This window comes from Cyprinodon tularosa, unplaced genomic scaffold (genome assembly GCF_016077235.1).
Source record: "Cyprinodon tularosa strain WSP-4 unplaced genomic scaffold, ASM1607723v1 ctg90, whole genome shotgun sequence".
Taxonomy (NCBI): Eukaryota; Metazoa; Chordata; class Actinopteri; order Cyprinodontiformes; family Cyprinodontidae; genus Cyprinodon; species Cyprinodon tularosa.
Genome location: NW_024039674.1, coordinates 1,330,706 through 1,353,981, shown reverse-complemented (window position 1 = coordinate 1,353,981; position 23,276 = coordinate 1,330,706). Strand labels below are relative to the sequence as shown.

General features: G+C 37.9%; 1 protein-coding gene across 4 annotated transcripts in view; it reads left to right on the top strand.

The window, feature by feature from the left end:
* The window catches only part of LOC119775962 (SRC kinase signaling inhibitor 1-like), a 141,795-nt gene that overhangs the window by 61,196 nt on the left and 57,323 nt on the right, over positions 1–23,276 (top strand). For all 4 annotated transcript variants that reach the window (XM_038274135.1, XM_038274136.1, XM_038274134.1 and 1 more), the window contains exon 2: positions 4,110–4,417. In XM_038274135.1, coding sequence (XP_038130063.1) covers positions 4,110–4,417 — 308 coding nt within the window. The remainder of the gene's footprint in view (positions 1–4,109; positions 4,418–23,276) is intronic.

Sequence of the window (23,276 nt, the reverse complement as noted above, 5' to 3'; positions counted from 1 at the left end):
GTTAAAGCCCGCAAAATGCATATGGGTTTTACTTCATTGAACATTTAAATCATCCTAGTTTAAGGTGATGCATAAAGTCCATTTAGCTATTTCATTTTTCTCTAAGATTGGGTTGTTCTCTGTAACCAGTCCATGAGTAAAGCAAGTCGTCAATAGAGCAGAGACTCTATAATAAGAACCATATCATAATGCAAAAAAACAAGATTATGTTGAATTGGAATAAGTCGTGGTTTAAAATATGAATCAAATCATAAGATATTGTTTTTGTCTGCTCATACGTTTAGTTTTTCTTATTGTTTTATCATAACCTGGCATAAGCCAGATTTTTTAGTTCAGTTGAATTCTATACACAGTTTTCATCTGCAAAGGCACCTGTAGAAAGTGGTTGTTTAAGGGAGGGATATTCAGTATAATACTTCAAGTTGATTGGGTTAATCAAGTGGCACATGGCTCCAATGTAGAGCTTTTAGCCAATTGTAGCAGTGGTAGAAAGTGTGCCGTAACAAATTATTTGTTTCACAACTAGCAAATTTAACTAAGCCTACATTCACACTGCAGGCCTTATTGCTCAATTCTGATTTTTTTTTTGCATTGCCGTTCATATTTCCAAATATATGCGACTTGTTTGTGATCTCCTGTGTGAACTGCAGTCACACAACGCAAGTGTCCCGCATGCGCAGTAGAGGACGCAATGACGTCACAAGCCAGTGTGTTCTGTGTTTACGGAAGTAAACATGGATGGTAGTGCATCTAGCGATCTTTTCCAACCATAAAAACTCAATCTTTTCAATATGGTTAAACATAAATACTGCTCTCCACATCATCATCTGCCATGGTTGTTGTTTTTCTTGCCGCTTTTGCATAATAATAATAATAATAATAATAATAATAATAATAATGAATTTTATTTATAACACACTTTACATTTGACTTCAAATCTCAAAGTGCTACAAAGTGCTACATTTAAAAAAAGGGAAAATTAAACAAGTTTAAAAGACCATAACATTAAAAACAGAGTAAAAAGACAAACATTAAAATCAATACATTAAAAGGCATACGTAGCCTATTAAAAAAATTTAAAATCAACAATTGTAGGCATTTCTAAAAAGGAAAGTTTTCAATCCTTTCTTAAAACAATCCACCATCTTTGGGGCCCTAAGGTGGTCTGGGAGGACATTCCACAAATGGGGAGCTGTCTGTGGAATGCATAGCAAGACGCAGAATAGTGATCACTGTCGGGTATAAATGGCGTTCAGGTCGGATGCGACCTGGCTGGCAGACACAGGTCTCATTTGAAAAGATCAGATTCCTTTCAGATTCAGGACCACATAGCCAAGCGGCCTGGGTCAGATTGGAAAAAATCGGATCTGTGTTGTTTAGACAGCCATGAAAAGATCAGAACCAGGTTGCATATGGGCCAAAAAAAAATCGGATTTGGGTCACTTCAGGCAGCAGTGTGAACGTAGCCTAATAAATCAAACTCTTGCCAAATCCTGTCGGGAAGAACGTGCAAACATTTTCCCCATTCAGAGAAGCACATTTAGCTAATTTTGCAAAAATAAATAGAGGATATTCCAGCTAAAATTGAAGCAGCCGCATTTGTTGTGCTTCAGAGATCCGCTTCTGGTTGATGTTATATGCGTCTTGCATTTCATTGGTCCAAAGATTTTCTGTATCGAGGCTACTGCATCTTTTGGCCTCTTCCAAGATGTATTTTCGGGAGTTTGTGAATTCACAAATTTTGAAACAATTAGTCTTTCTTGTGAAGTAGCCTATGCCTTTTTGGCCATGTAAAATATTAGTCAAAGGTTTTTAATGTTGATATTTTGATGAGGATGGTAAAAATAATGGTACAGTCTGTGCTGATAATAACATGTAGCCAACAATGACCCTAAAAAATCTCCCATGGTGAAATAAGATGCTTCAAACTGCCATTTGATTCAGTTATGCTACCTTCGATTTCACACCTGGAACTGACCATAATGAACCTGAATAAGGATTTTAATGACTTTTTGTTTATCTAAATGTTTTGTCTACAGCTACAGACTGCTGAGGTTACACATGGGCAATACTCCAATATTGTAAAAAGTATACAAGGGGTATGATTTCAGTAATACTAAAATTATTCCCCAATAAAAGAAGAAACCAGTAACTGCATAACTTTGTAGATAATGAAGCACAACACGAACCTTAAACATTTCATAGTGGTTCAAGTAGATTTTTTGAAAATTTGACCCTTGAAAACCGCAACGTGTCCAAATGCTTAACAAAAGAGGTAAAACCAAACTAATATGATATATGAGCAGAGAAAGGAGGGTTATTACAAAGCCGGGAATTGAAATTGATTAGCATTTTTTCCCCCTTATTGATTTGTTGGCAAAAATGTAGATAAAAAGTATACCTCCCTAAATTGATAACTTATCAGGATAATTATTTAGGTTTAATTAGTAATAAAAAAAACAACTGTATCCAGTCTATTCCTACAGCAAAATCTCTTAAATCTCTGGTTGATTTTAAGATGTAAGGTGTTTTTCTTTTGGGCTCTTTGCTTATATTTAACCTCAAAATTTCTCTCGATATCTGCTTACATGTATATGAAGCTAACATTTAAGATTTGTTCTTAATAAAAAATTTTTTGTGTTTAATATATCTAGAAACCAGTTTTGTTGGACTCTATGTTAGCTCCAGTTAAGCTCAATCATATATTGCTGCTCTATTAAATAATTGTTATTGATGATAATCCTGTATTTTGTTTTATTACTTTATGTGTACAGTATTTTTTAGTGGAAAGAAAATTAAACTCCATTATGTTGTTTTTTGCTTTGTTCTGTTTCCTTAAATTCAAATCTGTAGATACCCTACAGGCTCTGTCATAAACATGCTGTCCAGATTTTCTCACTTTTCCTTTTAAAATCGTTAATTTCGATGAAAAAAATGGCTATGAAACATAGTCCAAACATTTGAGGGTTTATGTGGGATAAACCTCAGAAAAGCTGTTCCAGAAGCTCAGTTTTAGCCTTTTAGGTATGTGTTGATTTGAAGTGAACAACTTTCATAAAGAATTGTTTTAATCCTATGATTTACTACTCCATAAGCTTTATGCAATGTATCAGTGTAAATTGCACCAGAGATGCCTCTCTGTGTAATGCTGCCACCATAATGTTGACAGCTCATTATCTTGTTTCGTGTTTCCTTGACTCATCCAGGCATATTCGTTTAGGATGGAAAAAGGATCAGATTCTGCCATGTTTAAGCTTAAAATCTTTTTTTCAGGAAGTTTTTGACTTGTGTTTAAACACCCAATTATAGAGCAGAGGTTCCTTGTTTAGTACTCGTCAAATGCATGATGATGTTAAAACTGTCCTAATTGGATGATCCTGGTGGTTAAGTTGTTCCAAAATTTCAACAGCAGTCAAGATTTCTGGTTGCAATGTTATTCCTTTACATCCAAACCCAGTTTGTTTGATCCTAGGGTTATATTTTGAGTCACGTGGTTTAAAATGAATGTAAACAACTTATTTGTCCAAAAGGCCAATAATCAAAAGCACATCAGGAAATGTTTTTGCAAAATATACTAAGCTTATGAGCTGTTTAGTATTTCACTTGAAGCTTTTATGAAAATGTGTTTATGTCTAAAAGCTGACTGTCCCAGGAAACACACTAGTTTAATTAAACCCTATTAATTCTTCCATCAAGAGTGGTCAATTAATTTTCGGAGCAATGCAAAAAAACAAAACAAAAATAATTTAATTACAGTGCAACTTAATCGTTGAAATAAAATATTAGTACAGGTTCATGGCCTGCATGAATATTTATGACCCTCTAGTAAAAAACAAGACAATATTTTTAAAATCATCGTAAAATTAGTTAAATGTTGTCATTATCTTAATGCTCATGCACCTATGTAAACTTGATTTTTGAGTTTAAGGTCACTCTTACTCAAAGTTCCCCAGTTTGTAAGATTTAACCTCAGAGTTTCAGACATTGAAATGTCCCCAGTGTTAAACTTTTATCGTATCTTCTTATCACTGTATCAATCTGCTTTTCAGTTTAATGCCTCACTTTGTAACCCTTGTTTTTCCTTTCCTCAAATGTCTTCCCTTCTTCAGCTCGAGACAAGAGAAAGGATTCCATGATCTCTGCAGGTGATGCTGAGTTCCCACGGGATTACCACACCCTGGCTGCCAGTGGCGGCCGTGGGGCACGCCGCTTCCCAGACAACAGCAATGGGGGGTTCACATCGTCCTCGCTGGACCGCCGGCACAATTCTGTGGCCGCTAAAAGCTTGGAGGCCCTGAACAGCATACACAAGGCGGATATCGAACGGCAGAGGGACGCCCTGATGGACCTTCAGAAGAACAAGTACACAAACAGTCCGGGCAGCTTGTCTCAGGGCCCTGCAGCTGCTGGCCGACAGGTATCCTCACAAACGAACAGAATAATGAAGAAATCAATGTTTCTATTTCTGAACCTTGAATACTTTCCTGCTGTAATGCTGTTTTTTTTTTTAGCCTTCAGTTTATTTGGCTTATTTTAGCATTTTAAGGAGGCAAAGTTAATGCTCTCTGAAAACAGATATTAAAAAAAGCAAAGAGAAAATACCATGCATACAGACCAATATGAAACTGGATGAGGATCCTGAATTACAACCTTTAAAGTCACCATGATTGTAGCCTGTTCAGTTAGAGTTTGCCAAACCTTTTTAGTTTGTATGTGTAGTTTATGATGGACGGCTGGGATAAGGTTATACTGGACCACAAATATTTCCATTAGAGCCTTAAAATGTTTGGAAGTTTCTTAAATCATCTTCCTCTCAAAATGGGGGATGAGGTTGCTTGAGGACCCAGAAGCAGAGATGAATCCTTGTAGGTTTAATGAAAAACTGAGGCAAACATCCAAAGACACAAAAATACTTAGAATCAAAAAATCAGCAAACGTCAGGGAAAACTCACTTTGGGTGTCAGAGTTGAGGAAGCAACTAACAACAACAAGGAACCAGCCATCCGTGACTGAACATGAGGTTTAAAAATGGGAGACTGAAAGAAGACCAAGCTAATTAGCAGATATGGAACAGGTGTGGATGGAAATGACTAGAAGGGAGGTAGGGGAAAGGAGACAGACACAAGGGGGCAACAGAGAGTAACTAAAGACTGGCTTAAATATAACACAAAACAGAAAATAAACCAAAGATCAACAAAACAGAATTACTTTGAGTGAAAACTCAAAATCCCAAAAGGGGGGAACCATAACACTTCCAGGGTGCAGTGATTCCAACAGTGATAATGCTGCCAGTGGAAAAAGTGTTGCTATTCTTGCAGCAAGTAGGTCCCATGTTTAAATTTTGGTTAAAGTCTTTTCTTCCTTTGACCAAGATTTTCAAAAAACATGATTTGATGTTAAATGGTTATTCTCTTTTATCCTCTGATATGTATGCGTGCAGAATACTTGTTCCTGTTTGTCTGCTTGAAATTGTATGCCTGTATTTTGTCTTACTTAATCACTATCAGATACAAAAAAAAAATATGTAACCTGATGTTTCTAGTTGGTTATAATGTTCATATCAATTGCATTTTAAAAAGCATTAAGCTTGACTTAATTATTGGTGCTGCTGTGGCTTTCAAGCTGTATTCTGTTCTCTGGTGAGGAGCTCACCGTGTAGGAAGGGGACTCTGTGGAGTAAATTAAAGCAGCCAAATGAACAAGAAAAATAAATATGGCACCAGCAGTGCAAAGATAGGGCTCATGTTGGATGAACAAGCAGAGGTGCACCTTTATCTAATATATTTTAACTAATATATTTCCCTATGCTGTACAAATGCCTTTTTGTCTTATTTTGCAGCTGTAAATCACTTTGCTGCTGATGCAATAGGGATGAAAATGAAATTATTGCCTGTTACATCTATATGACAGAAACTTCTAACAACATATGTTACATTAACAACATTCCTAAAAGTAAATTCCAGATTTCTGCTTTGATTCAGCTTCATGTACCAGTAGCTTTAGAACAGGAGAGTCTCACCACAGGTTGAAAATGAGCCCTTTGGAGTGCTTTCTGTTTCCACATGTGAACATTTACTCCCTGAGAGATAATGGCAGCACACGGGTGGTTCCTGGAACCCCACATGAGCGCATTAAGTGGTGCGATGCCTCTGGGCCCTCTTAAAGAAACAATAGCATCATTATGACCTCCTGGCTGGGTCACTGATGGCCCTGCTTTTTGCTTATTGTCAGAAAGCGTGAGCAATAAAAGGTAGGGAGTCACAGGTCTTCGAAAAATGGGTGAAATTAGATTCTGTGCCACCACAAATCTTTATTTTCTTGGCTTTGTAACCCACTATTAATGAATTACAACCTGGTGTGACTTTATGCATAGAACAGAATTATCTGACTCAGCTTTTTATGTTTGGCTTAAAGCAACTGTCTATACCTTTTGACCCAAGTTTACACAAAATTCCATGTAACCTATATTTTTCAGACATATAAACACCTAATTAATTAAGAAAATAATAGTGATCAATTGTCATAATGGATTTCTTTTTAACACCGCACCAAAGATTTATGTTTATAATCATCACCAGAATTATAGAAGAGAAGACTTGCTGGTACCAGTAGATGTGTTATACATTCCCAGTTTATCAAGCAAAACTTGTTTTCCCCTCAATATAATGACGATGATAACTGAACTTTTTTGATCTCACATGGGAGAAATACTTATTTCACACAATAAAATGGGAATTAATTATTTAAAAATCATACATTGTATTTTTCTGGATTTTTGTTTTAGATTTCATCACTCACAGTTGAAGAGTACCTATGATAAAAATTACAGTCTTCTACAAGCTTTGAAAGTGGGAAAACCTGAAAAATCAACAGTGTATCAAATACTTGTTCTCCCCACTGTACATATAGTAAAATATTGCCCCGGGCATCATGGAGTATTAATCTGTTATGAAATATTAGTGGTTTCCTGCTGCTGTTTTTCCATCCCAGAAGAAAAATATTTGGCTTCTCTGTTATGTCTCCCCTCCTCATATCGCTGCCATTTTTTCAAAAGTTTATCATATAGGGCTGTTGCAACATGGTATGATGCCATTTCTGGTGATTAGGCTTTTCTTTAGGAAGGCTGAGCAAAGGCAATTACTGTAGCAGTCTGCTGTATATAATGCAACTTCAGTTCAGTTTGCAGTTGCTGTCACTGTGCAGGTGTCTTGCATCACCACTCACTGATCGGAGAAAGTGGACATCTGTATACATTGTAGTAGTAAAACATATTGTTACAATGCATCCACATTATGCTTAATCTGTCATTTTAAATTTCAAAAAGAGTTTAAATCTCACCATAAAATAACTTTCCATGACGTGTCCATCTAGAGCAAATGCCTTTGCTTGGAGTCCAAGTTGTAAAAGTCCTGAATCGAACTGAGGCACAAAATAATTTAAAGATCTGAGTTTATAATCCACTGCTCTGTTTTTTGGATGCTCAGTCGTCCTCTCCTTTGCTCTTTTCTTTAGCTCATTTCACAGGTTTTCTGTTTCTGTTTCCGTTTCACAGGATGGGGGTGTTCTGGCTAAAGATAGCTTATTTCTCTTTGGATTTAGCCAAAAACTGAATTTTTGATCATAATTCTCAGTAAAGACCCAATGTGGACCATTTGTTAAAAGAACAGCAGGGTTATAATAAGCTGCTCTGACCCAAAAGCTGATTTGACCAGAGGAGGCTGTTAGCTGTCATTTTAAAATGCTTTAAATTAATAATGGTGATAGTGGGACCTGCTCAAATGTCCACACTTTGGCTTTATTCTTTTTGTTATAAAATATATCCAAAGGGCTACATCTTTTTTGCAAATGTGTGGATAAAGTGTAGGAGGGTTTTTTTCAGCCCGCTGACCTGCAGTCTGTAGCAACATGAGAAAGAGTCAGAGCTCCAGATTAATGAGCTAAAGACTAGCGACGAGTAAGATGTTTTGTGCCTAATGTTCCAGTTAAAGTCCCAGTAATATGTTTTCCCCTATAATAGTTGAGCAGAACATGTTGTTTTCAAGTCACACATGTTTGGAAAGTGTTGCATGGGATGTATAGAAAGTTTAATGGTTGATATAGAAACCTGGTGAGCTCGAGTTAATGGTTGGTCAATCTATTACAGATGTTTATATTTAAAAAGAACTGACAACTATGGCAAACTAATTAAAACACTTCAGGGTATTTGTTGGAAAATTAGTGATTATGATTTTATATACAGCTTTTTTGTTCTCATAAAAAAGTAATATGCCTTTTTATTGACTTTCCAAAGTGGAACGACTGCTCACATTCAATTTATGGCTCTCAAACTGCTTAAAAATACTTTTGCTTTCCAAACCTTTCCATCATATGAACTACTTGAAATATCTAAGGTCATTCATAGGGAATTGCATTGTTTCTTTTGGATTGTTTAATTTATCGCATTGAAGAGGCTGTAAAGTATTCTCTAATCTCCATGTTTAGTTCTGCACCCTGTGTCACATCCCCATTACTTCTTTTCCTCTTCATTCAATCATTAATCTGATTTAAAATAATAAGAGGTGGAAACAGGTGGAGTCTGCTGTTGTCATGGCAACCCCCTGCTTCCCATATAAGGAAACTGTGATATCATATGGTTGGCAATGAACATGCTGTACCGTGTGTGAGGAAGCGACAGCGGAGGAAATAAGAGCCAGAGGAGGAGGAGGAGGAAAGGGCTTCTTCATCATCTCTTACAGGAATGGAGGGGAGATAGAGTGACGGAAGGGAGGAGGAGGAGGAGGAAGGTCTGGAGACATGCTTAGTGCCTTTTAGGCACTACTACCAGAATCAGCGAGAGGGGACTGCCAGCTCTTCTGGGCGCGGGAATACACTGAGCCGCAGTGGAGAAGAAGAAAAAAAAAAAAAAAGGAATGGAATGAGGGGAGGAAAAGGAGGGAGTCATGTGGAGCGTGAAGATGCAGAGTCACTAAGTGCAAACGGTAACTCTCTAACCTGCTCCTTCCATCCTTCAGGCGAGGCTTTCATCCCGGCTCTGTGAGATGGATATGTTGCTGCATGATGGACATGAGTGTTTACCAGCCTTCTCTTCATGGGAGCAGAAGCTGACCAGTTAGCACACATTTCATCTCCTGCTGCTGTTCAACATAGTCTGCATCTTTCCAGGGGAGGGTCCCCGTTTCCTTCCTTGCAGGCAGGTGAGGGTCAGGTGTGTTAGAGCTGCCGCAGTGATTTGTATGAAACGCATACAAGAATGCATGCGTGCACATGTGGAAGCCCCAAGAGGAAACACGCCATGTGAGAGTGAACATGTGTGTTCCGAGCAAGACGAAGCGTTGGTGAGGGAAGTGGGTGGGCACAAAGATGGCTATTTGGCATGCGGGTCAGGCATGCATGTCTATCTGCCCAGCCCTTCTATCCCTACCTTAAACTCTGGATGTCTGTATTAATTCTGTTGGGTTTCTGCTTAAGAAACGAAAACATTACAGGCAGTGATCATTAAGTCAGTCTGCAGGGGCGTATGTGTGTGTGGAGAGGGGGTTAATCTAGGTGACTAGTTTGATAATGCAAAATAAATTAATAAAGAATATCCGCCTGTTGGTGCATTAAATTGTCTAGGAAGCCCCTTTTTTTCTGTATTTTTCATTTCAGGTGAATAAATGAAGCAAGTAGGTGATTATGCAGTGCCCAGCCCTCTGTGACTGCTCAGATACACATTAAGGATTAGAACACAATGGGTGCTTGACTTCACAATGATCAGCTGTTTGTTTCTGTCGCAGTAATAGAGAAAAGAACCTGGGTAAAGTCTGATAATATTAATCCCCATATTCTCAGCTGTCTGCTTGTAATTACTGAGCAACAGTGTGGAACTGCCTCTGAGCTGAAAGGATGAAACCAGCCGCAGGTTACTGAGATGCTTCGTTTTTAGCCATTGGGAAATAATTTATGACAGGGTTAGACCTCTTTTCAAAGTGAGGCAATTTAATTAATTCTAATCATTCCTGCTTAAACCTGTTTAACCAGGAATGATTTTTTTGAATGAAATCACTGCCTAAGAGCTTTTCAGATACAGTACGGTGCCCAGTTCCTGCAAAGAGAGGTTCATATTAAGATCCTAATGCTGAAATAAACCTTTTTACATCTAGTTTGTTGAACAAATGAGGCTACCTGTGTCAGAAAGAAACAATTAAATAAAACTGCCTGCAGGTTGTCTGGACATTTTAACTACACATTCGGATCTATCTTCAGAACACTTCAGAATTTTTGTTTTTGTTTTTCCAGGATAGGAAGTTTGCACAGATGTTTTGCATCTTTATTTGTGAGGATGTGCATAATTTCTGCAGGTTCTGATAGGTGTTATATGTTGGTGCCAGACATTTAACCTTTTGAATTATTCTTACATTCTGCTGCTCATGGGATAAAGTTTATTAGAATGACCCAGCACACATGACCCATGTACGGAGGCCGTAGTCCTCGATGCAGCCGAATCCAACCTTTGCCGCATGTCTCTCCCCCTCTCTCAAATCCCCCTTCCTATAGCCTACTTTCCAAAAAAAACGAGCCATTAGTGCCATAAAAACTCAAAAAAAACAAAAAATGCAATAATTCTGATGACTGACAAATACCTGTTTGCAGCCATATGTGTTCTAACCACATTAAAGTTGTTCGAAGTAAGTGGACATATACTTTGCCAGGTTTCCAAGGAAGATAAATTACAGTTAGGTAACTACATTTTAAAGTTAGGATTTATGATAGGTATGTTTTTGTATTCATAACAACTTTTAAAAGCGCTTAAATATTTTTTTTTCTTTTTTTTTTAAATATTCTTTTCTGAATCCTTCAGAAGGATTTGCAGCAGGTTCATGGATGGGGTCATAATTTTAAATAAACAAAAAAGAAACAGCTAAAAGGCGGAAGGATGACTTTAGTGAAAGAGATTTTTTTTCTGTATTAGATATTCAAATGACCAATTACATCTGCTTCTAATATTTCATCAGGTCAGCAGATCGACCCTAACCTTACTGATCAAATTAGCCAGAAGTTTCAAGCTGTTATGCAATATTTAATATATTTTCCTTTATATTTGTGGTCTGAAAAATATTTGCATTTAAAGGTGTAATACTTTGTGAAAGATAAACTGTTACCACCTCTCTGATCACTATTATAAGTGACCATACATTGTTAAACTTTCGGACAAATATCATGTTGATGCACTGATCCAGCTAATGACAAAGTCTAGTTTTAAAAGACGACATCTTAACCTTTTTTGCATTTATCAAGTGAGCATAAAATATACTAACCAGTAAAGAAGAATAAAATGTGCAGAAGGTTCTCGTAGAAGAGGCAGTTCTTTTTAGTCCAGCGTAGAATAGGAAATCCTCTATGTGGTTCAAAGCATATGACCCTTACAGTGAATTGCTTGATCAGTGTCAATATATTACATAAAAGTCAAAAATTAGTTATTAACCTGCTGATAAAAGCTCAGACGACTTTAGCAAAGGTGTTTGCAGTTGATATGTAACGGAGATGTGATACTTAGACTATGAGCTCATCCGTGTATCATTTTCTGTTGTCTTGGATTATTGCTTTTTTGAATATATTTGTATCTAGACTTTCACACTATGCTGGAAAAGATGGACCCAGATGACAGCCATGTAGATTTCCTTATGTAAATCAGACCGTTTAGATCTAAGTAACATTTTAAGATAACTTAGTATTTCTTATTTGTGTGTGCGTGGATAGGAACAAGTGTGCACTATAGATTAGTAAATTAATTTTTCTGTAATCATTTTGAAAATGTATTTGCTGATAGGAAGGTGGAGCCATTTGTAACACTGTTGCCCTACATTAAGCAGGTCCTGAGTTCCTAGCCTGAAGTCTCTACATCAGGGGTTCTCAAGTCAAGTCCTCAAAAGGTACTATCCTGCAACTTTTTGATGCATCCCATTTTTAACACACCTGAATCAAATGAGGGGCTTGTTACCATGCCTCTGCTGAGCTTAATGAGGGGATTGAGGCTTTAGATTCAGGTATGTTAGAGAAAAGATGCATCTAAATGTTACAGGATGGTAGCTCTTGAGGACTGGACTTGAGCATCCATGCTCTACATGAATTTTAGCTGTGGTCCCCATGCGTCCGTGGGGTTTCTTTGGGTAATCCAGTCTCCTTCGACAGTACAAAAACATGAGGCTTAGGTTAGTTGACGTCTCTAAATTATCCTTAGATGGGTTTGTACATAGTTGCATGTTTCCCAGTGATAAATCGGTCAACTGCCCAGGGTGAACCCTGAGTCTTTTTTTTTAAATAAGTGTATTTGCTTTTTCTATAAGCAGGCAAGTAAAATGGTCTGAATGAATAATGTGGCTCCTTAAATAATGTACAGTTATTTTAAAAAGATTTTACTTGTGGTTAGTTCACTTTTTGCAGTGCTAGTAATTGAAGATGAATGAGATATGAATGAGTTTCGCTACCGTAAAAAGAAGAATGTCTGAGGCTTATATCTTATGCATCTACAAATGACATGTGTCAGTGAAGATGTCTGTATACATGATATGATGTTTGTAAAATAAAACAATTAAAATCTTTTTAAAGATATTTTACTGATGCAGAAATGAAAAGCATGTGTAAAAGTTTGGGCTCAAGTTCCAAAACCTGAGGGCAAGTTTTGAATGGATGTCCATCAGAAATATAACAATCCAATCAGGGAACAGATGAGTTTGTTGTTGGTGTGAGGCACTACAGAGCTGCAGGCTCTTTCCTTATAGTGGGACGTTGAGATATATATATGGCTTTAATTTAGCTGCCCTCAGACTTTAAAGCATATTACCCATCCTCCACCTTTGTGACTAAACATACCATTTCCAAACATAGAAAAGGTTTGGGAACTTGTGGAATCAAAGTTTGTTATTACCAAAATCTGAATTGGTGTGAAGTTTAAATTATAGACTTAGAATTTTAAATATCTCAAAAATCAAGACTCTTTACACAGATTTATATCTAAATATGATTTTCCGCATAAAAAAAAAAAGTTTTTGGCCAAACAATTGCTTGCTCTGCTTATCAGCAGATACCACATGTAAATGCATGTCGATTTAAAAATCTGTATATATTTTTAAAAATATTTCCAAAGGCACCTGTTTGCCAAGTTTGCCTCCAGATACCCTGAGTTTAAATTTCTGAAAACAATGTAAAGTTCCTGCAGATCACAAGATCTCACCCATATTTGGAGGATCTGAATTTTAAAGATGTTGAACCTGAGCTGATCAAAGTTTTTCCAGGGGTAGGATTATAATTGGGAGCAAGTTATCTCATCATTTGAGGAACAAACAGGTCATCCAATTTGCCTATCCAGAAATTTAATTGTCTAGATTAGAAAGTGCTTTTATTTTAACTACAAATATCTGCTTATATTCATGTAGTTTGTATAAATCAGAAAAAGATGAAGTAACATCACTTAAATATGGTTGCACTGTTTAGTATATGGGCCATAAAACAGGCCTTGAAGCCCCATAAAGCTTATAATATGAGTCACAGTAGCCCAAGGGGCTGTCAGGGTTTTATATTCTGTCCTCTGCAGAATGTGAGAAAATGTCATCTTGGATTCCAAAAAAGAAAATGAAACCTACTGGGATTATTGCTGCCCCTAGAACACCTGCTCAAACATATAGAAAGTTGGGTGGTGTTTTCATTTTCTGACAGTATTTAATGAGGAAATGTGTACAGATGGTGCTTCAGACTAGCAGGCAGTATCAATAATAATAACCACCTACTTTAAATATACAAAATAAAGTATAAAGTCACTGAATGTTTGAGAAGAGTTGTGTTTACTTTTAGCTAATGGATATACTTTGTCAAATCATGCTGGTGAAGATTCTCAGTCATCCAGGTCATAGTCAGTTAAAAAGTTAAAAAACAAACCACTGGACTTTGTTTTCCAAGTTTGAAGACGTTTTGCATCCAATTCAGGAAGCTTTTTCAATAAAGGATTTTCTCCAAACACAAAATCCCAGTACATCTTAAACCAAACAAGACACTTAGACAGAGGCTAGTGCATCTTTAAGACAAAACCCCCAGACCTAAGATGAGTGGAGTGGTGTATATAGTTCAGTGCAGTGAAGGATGCTGTGATCTTTATATTGGAGAATCCAAACAACCTCTCCACAGACGCATGGCTCAACATAGACGGGCTCATCCTCCAGACACGAATCGGCGTTCCTTAAGAACAAAGGACATTAATTTGAGGACAAGAATTTTCTAATTTTGGACAAAGAAGAGAGGTGGTTTGAAAAGGGTGTGAAGGAAGCCATTTATGTTAAGAGAGAAAAACCAACCTTAAACAGAGGGGGTGGCCTCAGGTTCCAGCTCAATAAAGCAATAGAGTTGATTCCTTCTCGCTATCATCTCAACCCCCACTGCTATGCAGGGGACCAAAACATCTCACCTGGTCACCCAGGCCAACAACAACCTCAATGACTATGATTACTAAGGGATGGATCTGTTCTTTCGGTTCAATTTGCATGTTTTCTAAGCCATAACAAGGCTTTGTTGGGCTACTCTATAAAGCTTGGAACTCAATGCTAATCCAGAATTTTTTTTTTACTTTTTTTGGAATCTAGCCAATCATGTTGTTGTATGAAACCCTCATGTCATGTGATCATCCTGAAGTCATACATTTTTCTGGAATGGTTTCTTGTGAATGATATTTCTAGATTTTCACTTGTTTGTTCAATATTCTAAAAACACTGATCACAAAGGATGACCACAGCTTGCAAATGCATTCCACAATGGGATTGTTTGGAAGCACTTGGAGGTAACTGAAGTGGAAAAAAATAGAATTTGTATATCCTGTGAAGGTAATTTGAATATTGTGCTGCAGTGTGTTGTGAATTGTATTTCTATAATTAGCTACCCCTTGTTGTCAAAGTGATTTGAAGTGCTGCTTCTATCCCATGATTCGACTCTCTTATTGTATATACCTTACCCATTTCGGAATGTTAAAGTACTAAATATGATGAGGAAAAGGGTTGTTTGTTATTTTTTGCTTCATTCAAACTTGGAAAATCAGGTTTCTTTCCTGCAATGCTGAGGTCAACAAAGTGATCAAAGCACCGTGATGACAGGAAATAGGTTGACAAATTAGGAACATTTTCCTCCACCTACACACACACACACACACACACACACACACACACACACACACACACACACACACACCCACACACACACACACACCCACACACATCCACGCTTTATATTTTATATGGGGACAATACTGTAAAGGGTTTTATCATCATGACTCTGGTAGTAGGAAGGTGTTGTACAATGAGGAATGATCTGCTCCAAAAGAACCTATAACTGGTTTCAGTGAGTCTCAGAAGGTTTATGCACAACTCTGCATCAATGGGAAGAGGATGGAGGGCATACAGTTTCAAACTTCTAGACACATACTGTATGTTTTGGAGTACCTGACATAAAAACAAGCACCATAGCATTGGACGAGTAGTCAGAGCATCAGCTGAATATGTTAAGAATGCTCAGAGCAGTAAACCTTTCAAAGTATAGACACAGTATGCTGTCCTCTGGCGTCATCTAAATGTTGTATGAATGCAGCTCTGCCACAGGTAATAAGTCTCTCATAAGAACGATGAATATTGCCAAGGACATTACCAACTGATGGTTTCTTAATCTTAACAACCTTCAACTGGCATTACATGTTGAAAACACATACTATTCTCTTACCCTGTAGTACTTAAAAGCATTATATCATCAGCTGATTAATGGTAGACATCAGCAGAAGAATAGAGTCCAGGATTGTTCTTCCAGAAGATTCCCAGATGGCATAAATATTTCCTAACCTTACTGATGACTGCCAAGACTTGGTCTTTCCATGAGAGGTTGGCAGAGAGGGGAAAATCAAGCAACTTGAAGGTGTGGACCCTCCACACATACACCACTGATGTTGATGCTTCAATTTTGTGCCTCCTGAACACGATTTAGCTCTTTTTGCTTTCTTTAAGTTGTTCAGCCAGATTGTTATCTTAATACCAGGCAGATAGCCTCCGAACATACTCTCTGCAGGATGCCTCATCTCTGTTGGAGATGAGTCTGAACACTGTGGTATTATCAGCAAATCTGATTATGAGCTCCATCACATGGGTCGGACTACAGCCATTATGTATGTAGAGACAGTTCTGAAGAGAGTTGGTACATGATGTGTGGTTGGAGGAGAAGTGAGGGCCAGTTGTCAGAGTCTGAGGCATGTTAGTTAAAAGTGTTTTATTCAGGGTGGGGGAATTATTACTTTTTGGTGCTTACTATATCTGGTTTGATTGTGTTTAAAAGCTGAGCTGCAGTTCAACAAAAGCATCAAACATAGCTCTACTTCTGCTCCAAGTGGCTCAGTATAGAGCTACAGCATTGTACTGGTACTCTGAATCTGTTTGTTTGTTGACTAAGCAAATTAGTGGCGGTTGGAAAGGGGTAGGTGGGTGGAAAAGTCTTTGATATGCTGATGAACCAGTGTCTTGATGAGGTTGGGGATCCAATTGAAGATGAAGGTGGTGGGCAAAAGCTATAAGCACCTTACAAGGTGCTTCGCCTGGAGTCTTTCTGAGGGTTGCTCACAAGATTACCTGCATGTTGTGCTTATCTAGCAAATTAGGTTGGTCCTAGGACCAAACTGGGATGAGATCAGATGAGTGCTATGGTGGTGTCAAACTGAACAACACATCTACTAGTGACACCATATAATCATCATCATCATATAATCAAAATCATCATCATAAACTCTGGAATTAGTTGTGTTCTAAATACCCTACCAAACCTTTCCTATGTCCGTGCTGGATAGCTGAGACTCTATTCTTCTCTTTTAGTCCTCCTTGCCTTTTAGCGGTTGTGGTTCTTTTAGAGAAAGAGTGTCATGTAAACTTTGGTGTCTAGTGGGATATAGATAGCTATGATGATCACTACTGTTCTCTAAGGAGAAAAATATGCTGACATGTAATAGTAAGCTGGTGTTTATCAATTTTCCTTTTGTTGTTACTTTAGTCCTCGTGTACTGTACAGTAACGTTCTACTCTGCTCTCACCAAAGTTTTTCTGTTTGATCGGTTCAGGTTTTCTGGACAAATTAGTTAAATCTGTGGAATCCCCACCCCGGCATCTCCAGGACACATAACCATAATTTTACTCCTGATAGGTCTGTGCTGTCACAGGTGCAGAATTTCATACTGTGTCTTTCTGGCCATTTAAGATTTAATTAATTGAAATACATGTAATATAATTCACTCTATTGTAGGCAGAAGGCCCCTACAGATTACTTCCCTTTTTGCACAGTAGATCATTATTGACACATATGTATCCCCCTGCAGGCTTATCATCTAACAAGCTTGGAGACGAACTGACCAGAGACATCCACAGGGAGCCTTCCTCTGATTACAACTAAAACTTGGCAGAGTCTCAGATGTGCAACACCTACGTAATCCTTAGAATGAGACTGTTACTGAAATCCATTTTAGATTCACTTAAAAAATGCTTTAATGTAGTTGTAATATAGATAAATGCACAAAAAATGAATACACACTAAAACAAGTGAGTAGAAGAAAGAAATTAAAATACTTTTAATATGGGAACTACATCTCCTGAATGTAGTTTGTCAGGGTCATTGTTTGACTGACTTTATGTAATTTGTTTTCAATAAGGGATTTAGAAGACATTTGTGTTACTGGAAGAACAATTAACAATATACAAACAATAGATTTGATAATAAGTACCCAATGGGCAGCAGCAGTTCATTACCTCCTTGTTTAATTCTTGCAGATTGAGTTGCTTTACCAAATAAAGATTTCAACCAGAAGTCTTAAAAGGCTGGTGTCCTGTGACTTTGGATTCTTCCCTGGTACAGACATCATGATTGAACAACTAAATTGCCTCCTCGGGTTGAAGTTATGTTCTAAGGCAGGGGTCTTCAACATTTTCCAGGCCAAGACCCCCAAACTGATAGCGAGATGGAGCGGGGACCCCCTAATTTTATATAGTATGAAATTATGTTATATCAAACTGGTCCCATAGTAGCTTTATTACAGATGGCGTCATGTAACGAAAGTAATTTCTTATTAAAGTATTTCTGATTCTGATTCCTGGTTGATGGGACAGGTGTTGTGAATGAAATGGTGCCCAGCTTGAAAGAGCTCCTGTGTGTCGCTGAATGTGTGCATTGATGACTGAAAGACATCTTCAGCCTACATTTGTCTGTTTACTACACTGTGTTGAATTCATGTTAAGCCGGGCTTACACTGTGCGATTTTTTATTTTTGGGCAGACTTTCCAGTCCTGCGAGAATTTTCTGATTGGCCCGACTTTCAGCCTGATTGTGCGTTGTTTAATGTACAGGGGGTAACAAGGGGCGATGAGCCTCTCACGACCAACTCCAGATCAGGAATCGTGAGGTCGGGAGAAAATCAAGCATGTTTGATTTTCTCCAGACTGTCGTGGGTAAATCGCTCAGTGCACAAACAAGCACTCTTCCTCTCAATCAGACAAAAGCACAGAAGCATGGCGGGGGTGCAAGTGAAATGGATTTCTTTCTGTAGAATTGACAGACTGTAGTAGCCACGTTTGCTCAGCCATGTCTTTGTCCAAATACGTCATCGCCTTTTCTTTTAGGGCTTTCAACACAAAATTGCCAAGGCAGAACGTTTCACTGTGGGCAGCTTTACAGGTGCTGGTCATAAAATTAGAATATCATGAAAAAGTAGATTGATTTCAGTAATTCCATTTAAAAAGTGAAACTTGTATATTATATTCATACATTACATACAAACTCATATATTTCAGATGTTTATTTTGTTTAATTTTGATGATTACAAATGACAACAATTGAAAATCTCAAATTCATCATATCAGAAAATTAGAATATTACTGAAGACCAATAAAAACAAAGGATTTATAGAAATGTTGGCCAACTGAAAAGTATGAACATGAAAAGTATGAGCATGTACAGCACTCAGTATTTAGTTGGGCCTCCTTTGGCCTGTATTACTGCAGCAATGCGGCGTGGCATGGAGTCGATCAGTCTGTGGCACTGCTCAGGTGTTATGATAGCCCAGGTTGCTCTAATAGTGGCTTTTAGCTCTTCTGAATTGTTGGGTCTGGTGTATTGCATCTTCTTCTTCACAATACCCCATAGATTTTCTATGGGGTTAAGGTCAGGAGAGTTTGCTGGCCAATTAAGAACAGGGATACCATGGTCCTTCAACCAGGTACTGGTAGCTTTGGCACTGTGTGCAGGTGCCAAGTCCTGTTGGAAAATGAAATCTGCATCTCCAAAAAGTTGGTCAGCTGCAGGAAGCATGAAGTGCTCTAAAACTTCCTGGTATGTGGCTGCGTTGACCCTGGACCTCAGAAAACACAATGGACCAACACCAGCAGATGACATGGCACCCCAAACCATCACTGACTGTGGAAACTTTACACTGGACTTCAAGCAACGTGGATGAAGTGCCTCTCTTCTTTTCCTCCAGACTCTGGGACCTTGATTTCCAAAGGAAATGCAAAATTTACTTTCATCAGAGAACATGACTTTGGACCACTCACCAGCAGTCCAGTCCTGTTTCTCTTTAGACGCTTCTGACGCTGTCTGTGGTTCAAGAGTGGCTTGACACAAGGAATGCGACAGCAGAAACCCATGTCTTTCATACGTCTGTGTGTGGTGGTTCTTGAAGCACTCACTCCAGCTGCAGTCCACTCTTTGTGAATCTCCCCCACATTTTTGAATGGGTTTTGTTTCACAATCCTCTCCAGGGTGCGGTTATCTCTCTTGCTTGTACACTTTTTTCGACCACATCTTTTCCTTCCCTTCGCCTCTCTATTAATGTGCTTGGACACTGAGCTCTGTGAACAGCCAGCCTCTTTAGCGATGACCTTTTGTGTCTTGCCCTCCTTGTGCAAGGTGTCGATGGTCGTCTTTTGGACAACTGTCAAGTCAGCAGTCTTCCCCATGATTGTGTAGCCTATAGAACTAGACTGAAAGACCATTTAAAGGCTTTTGCAGGTGGTTTGAGTTAATTAGCTGATTAGAGTGTGGCACCAGGGGCCATCAATTTTGAACCTTTTCACAATATTCTAATTTTCTGATATGATGAATTTGAGATTTTCATTTGTTGTCATTTGTAATCATCAAAATTAAACAAAATGAACATCTGAAATATATGAGTTTGTATGTAATGTATGAATATAATATACAAGTTTCACTTTTTAAATGGAATTACTGAAATCAATCTACTTTTTCATGATATTCTAATTTTATGACCAGCACCTGTATATTGCTCTTCTACTCATTTGGCTTCCGCATAGATGAGTCCCAGTAGTGGTATCTTTCTCCATTGCTGAGTCCGATGTGGTTTTTAGACGTACAGTGTGAGCAGGTAGATCGCATCAGAGCGTCGGGGCGCACATGCATCGTAAGCTGTGAACTCACACTGTACGACAGCAGCAGCTGCGTCCAATGACTGAAAAAATCGTACAGTGTATGCCTGGCTTTATTGTGTATTTAAAGCATGTCAATCAGAGGAAAAAAAGTGCAAGGGGGAATATAAAAAGAATGTCTAATCAACCAAAACTTTCGCGATCCCCATCCGTGGACCCCCTGTTAAAGACCTCCGCTCTAAGGTATTAAACTATTCATCTTTTTATTTGGTATAGGAGTATTAAAGTAGAGTGCATGATGTCTACATCACAGGCCCTCATTGACAAAATTTTTATTTCAAAACTGGGGGTTCAACATGTTTTCTAGTAGATTTTCTCTGTTTGTTTCCTCAACTTTCATAGTGCTGTGTCCAATCACAGACCAGATTCAGTGACAAATCTGATGTTTGTAAAGTGAGCCTCTCAGGAGTGACAGCCGTGACACCCAATCACACATAAAAAAGACGGAGATCCAATCAGAAGCTTGTGGGTGGTCTAAACTCAGGGAAGCAGGTTTCAGCTTGAGCTGCGGCTTTCTGCCTGGTCCTGGAGCCAAATGAGTGTGGTGTACTGTAGCGTAACATTGCTTTTGGACAGTAAAGACTGCAGGGGACCAAAACGGACTTTTGAAGAAGTGCAGGGACCCCGCTCAAAAATTACATCTCTGCAGGGCACCAATGAGTGGGGTTTGAGAAGAAGCTTCCTTTGTGGTTAAGATGAGGGAACTTCTTCAACTTAAAAGAAAAACAAAAAACCCCTGGTCTACCTCTCAACAGGTGTCCCAGTCATCTGAAGAGTTGCAAATTCCAACCTGGTTCGCTCTTGCTACCTTTAGGACGATCAGTATTGCTTACTCACCAATTAGATTCCTAAGGCTCTATGGTCCTGAAAGAGGATTTCAATCATATTATAGCTGATATTAGGCATGCTGGGTCAGGATGGCTCCATCATCATACATAATGAGCTGTTGTTCTTTTTTTTCATGGCAAGGAAGGAAACTACTGTAACTTCCTATGTAAAGTGTTATCACAGATTGAAAAACTTTTCAAATGGGTCACAATCCAGAAAAAATACTCAGGTCTTTTTAGTTTTTTTATTTGGATGTTCAGTACAGTAGAAATGTGGGATGGACGTTTGGGCATTTTCCACGTGGAATGAAAAACACCAGCTTGCTATTAAGGATTTTGTGCGTTGTTTTAATGCCGGCTCAATGGCAGCTGGCTCTTCATCAACAGAGACCTTAAGACTGGTCTGTGGAGCTGTCTGGGCCTGCATCATTAAAATGTGCATGAAGTCACTGTGAATGTTGATTACCTACTAGAGGCCATTACACCCAATTAAAATTCTATCACAGTGGCAACGGAGGATGACGTAAATTAATTTAGCCATCACTGTAATAATTAAATCATGATTTTCAAATCCAGAAGATTATTTAAAAAAATAATTTATTGGTTTTCTGGCATCAGTCATAAACAGTTAATGTTACTTAGATCAGAAGTTTAAATATTAGATTTTACCACTTCCAGCATATTAGCTGATTGGATTTAATGATTAAAATGGATCAAGGCAGCTAAAGACCACATTGTAATGTTTTTTTCAATAATTATTTTAACAAATGACTCAGAACTGTTTTATTTTGAGCTCTATAAAACTGTAAAACCTTTTTAATTCTATGGTTACAGCAGGAAGGCTTTTATCAAAGTTTTAAATGATAATGTATTCATTTTAAAGGAAAAAAATATAACCCTCAGATAATTTTATTTCTGAACTGTACAGAACTGGCCAATTAATTATCTTGTTCTGTTTTAGAGAGAACATTTTTGATCCCTTGGAGTTCTAAGGATAAATTGGCATCGTGTTGCCCCTTCCCTACCTGCTGCTGTGCACTACTGGTTGCTTTTATACTTTTTCTATTTTTTAGACAATAAAAATGAGGCTAAATGAGCTAAAGTAATTCTGTAATAAAACTAAGACTGGAAGCTAACAGAAGCCTATCAGCCAGGCTTAAAAATGTAACATTAACAAATTAAACATGTTAACATTTTTAAGTGGATAAGAGTATTTGGAATAGTATTCTGACTATAAGAACCGATACCAGAAAATGTGGAGAATTATCAGTGGTCAATTTCCTTGGGCAATATTATCATTTTGAAAAAGTTTGAGTTAAATCAGGCATTCCCTTTCCACAGCAAGGCACTAAACCTCAAGTAGCTGATCAGATGAGTATTGCTTATGTATTTGGATTGTGATGGCTGCATTTACAGCCACACAGATGTGGTAACAAATATCATTTGATATTCAGTTTCTTTTTCATATAGGGTTTCATTAACAGAGTAATTTCATTATTTGGAATTTATTTATCACCACTGCAGTGTATTTAAAATTAGTTTGCACATTCTGGTTTACCCTGTTCTGTTATGATTCTGTTTCAGTTGCTCTAATCCCTTGATTGAGGATCCAACAGGTGGCTGAGGGCTGAGCTAATTTGGACTATACCACATCAGTGCTATGGGGGGGAAATGGGGTTTTGCTTCATTTGGTTGAGTTAGGTTTGTGTATGTTTTGCCTCATGTGTTTCTTTTGTGAACTGATCAGCCATTATTTCAGGTTTTATTTGTGTCAATAAGGCAGGGCAGCTTGTTTGAGTTAGTTCAGTTTTTTTCTTTGACTTTGTACTTGTGACATTTTATCTTTTTTGGGTTTAATAAAAGAACCCTTTTTTTTTTAAATACACCTGTGCCTGACTGTCCTTACTGCTTGGTCCATTATTGTGTTTCCTTATGTGTGTAATCTTTACAGGACTCCACAGCTGATCAA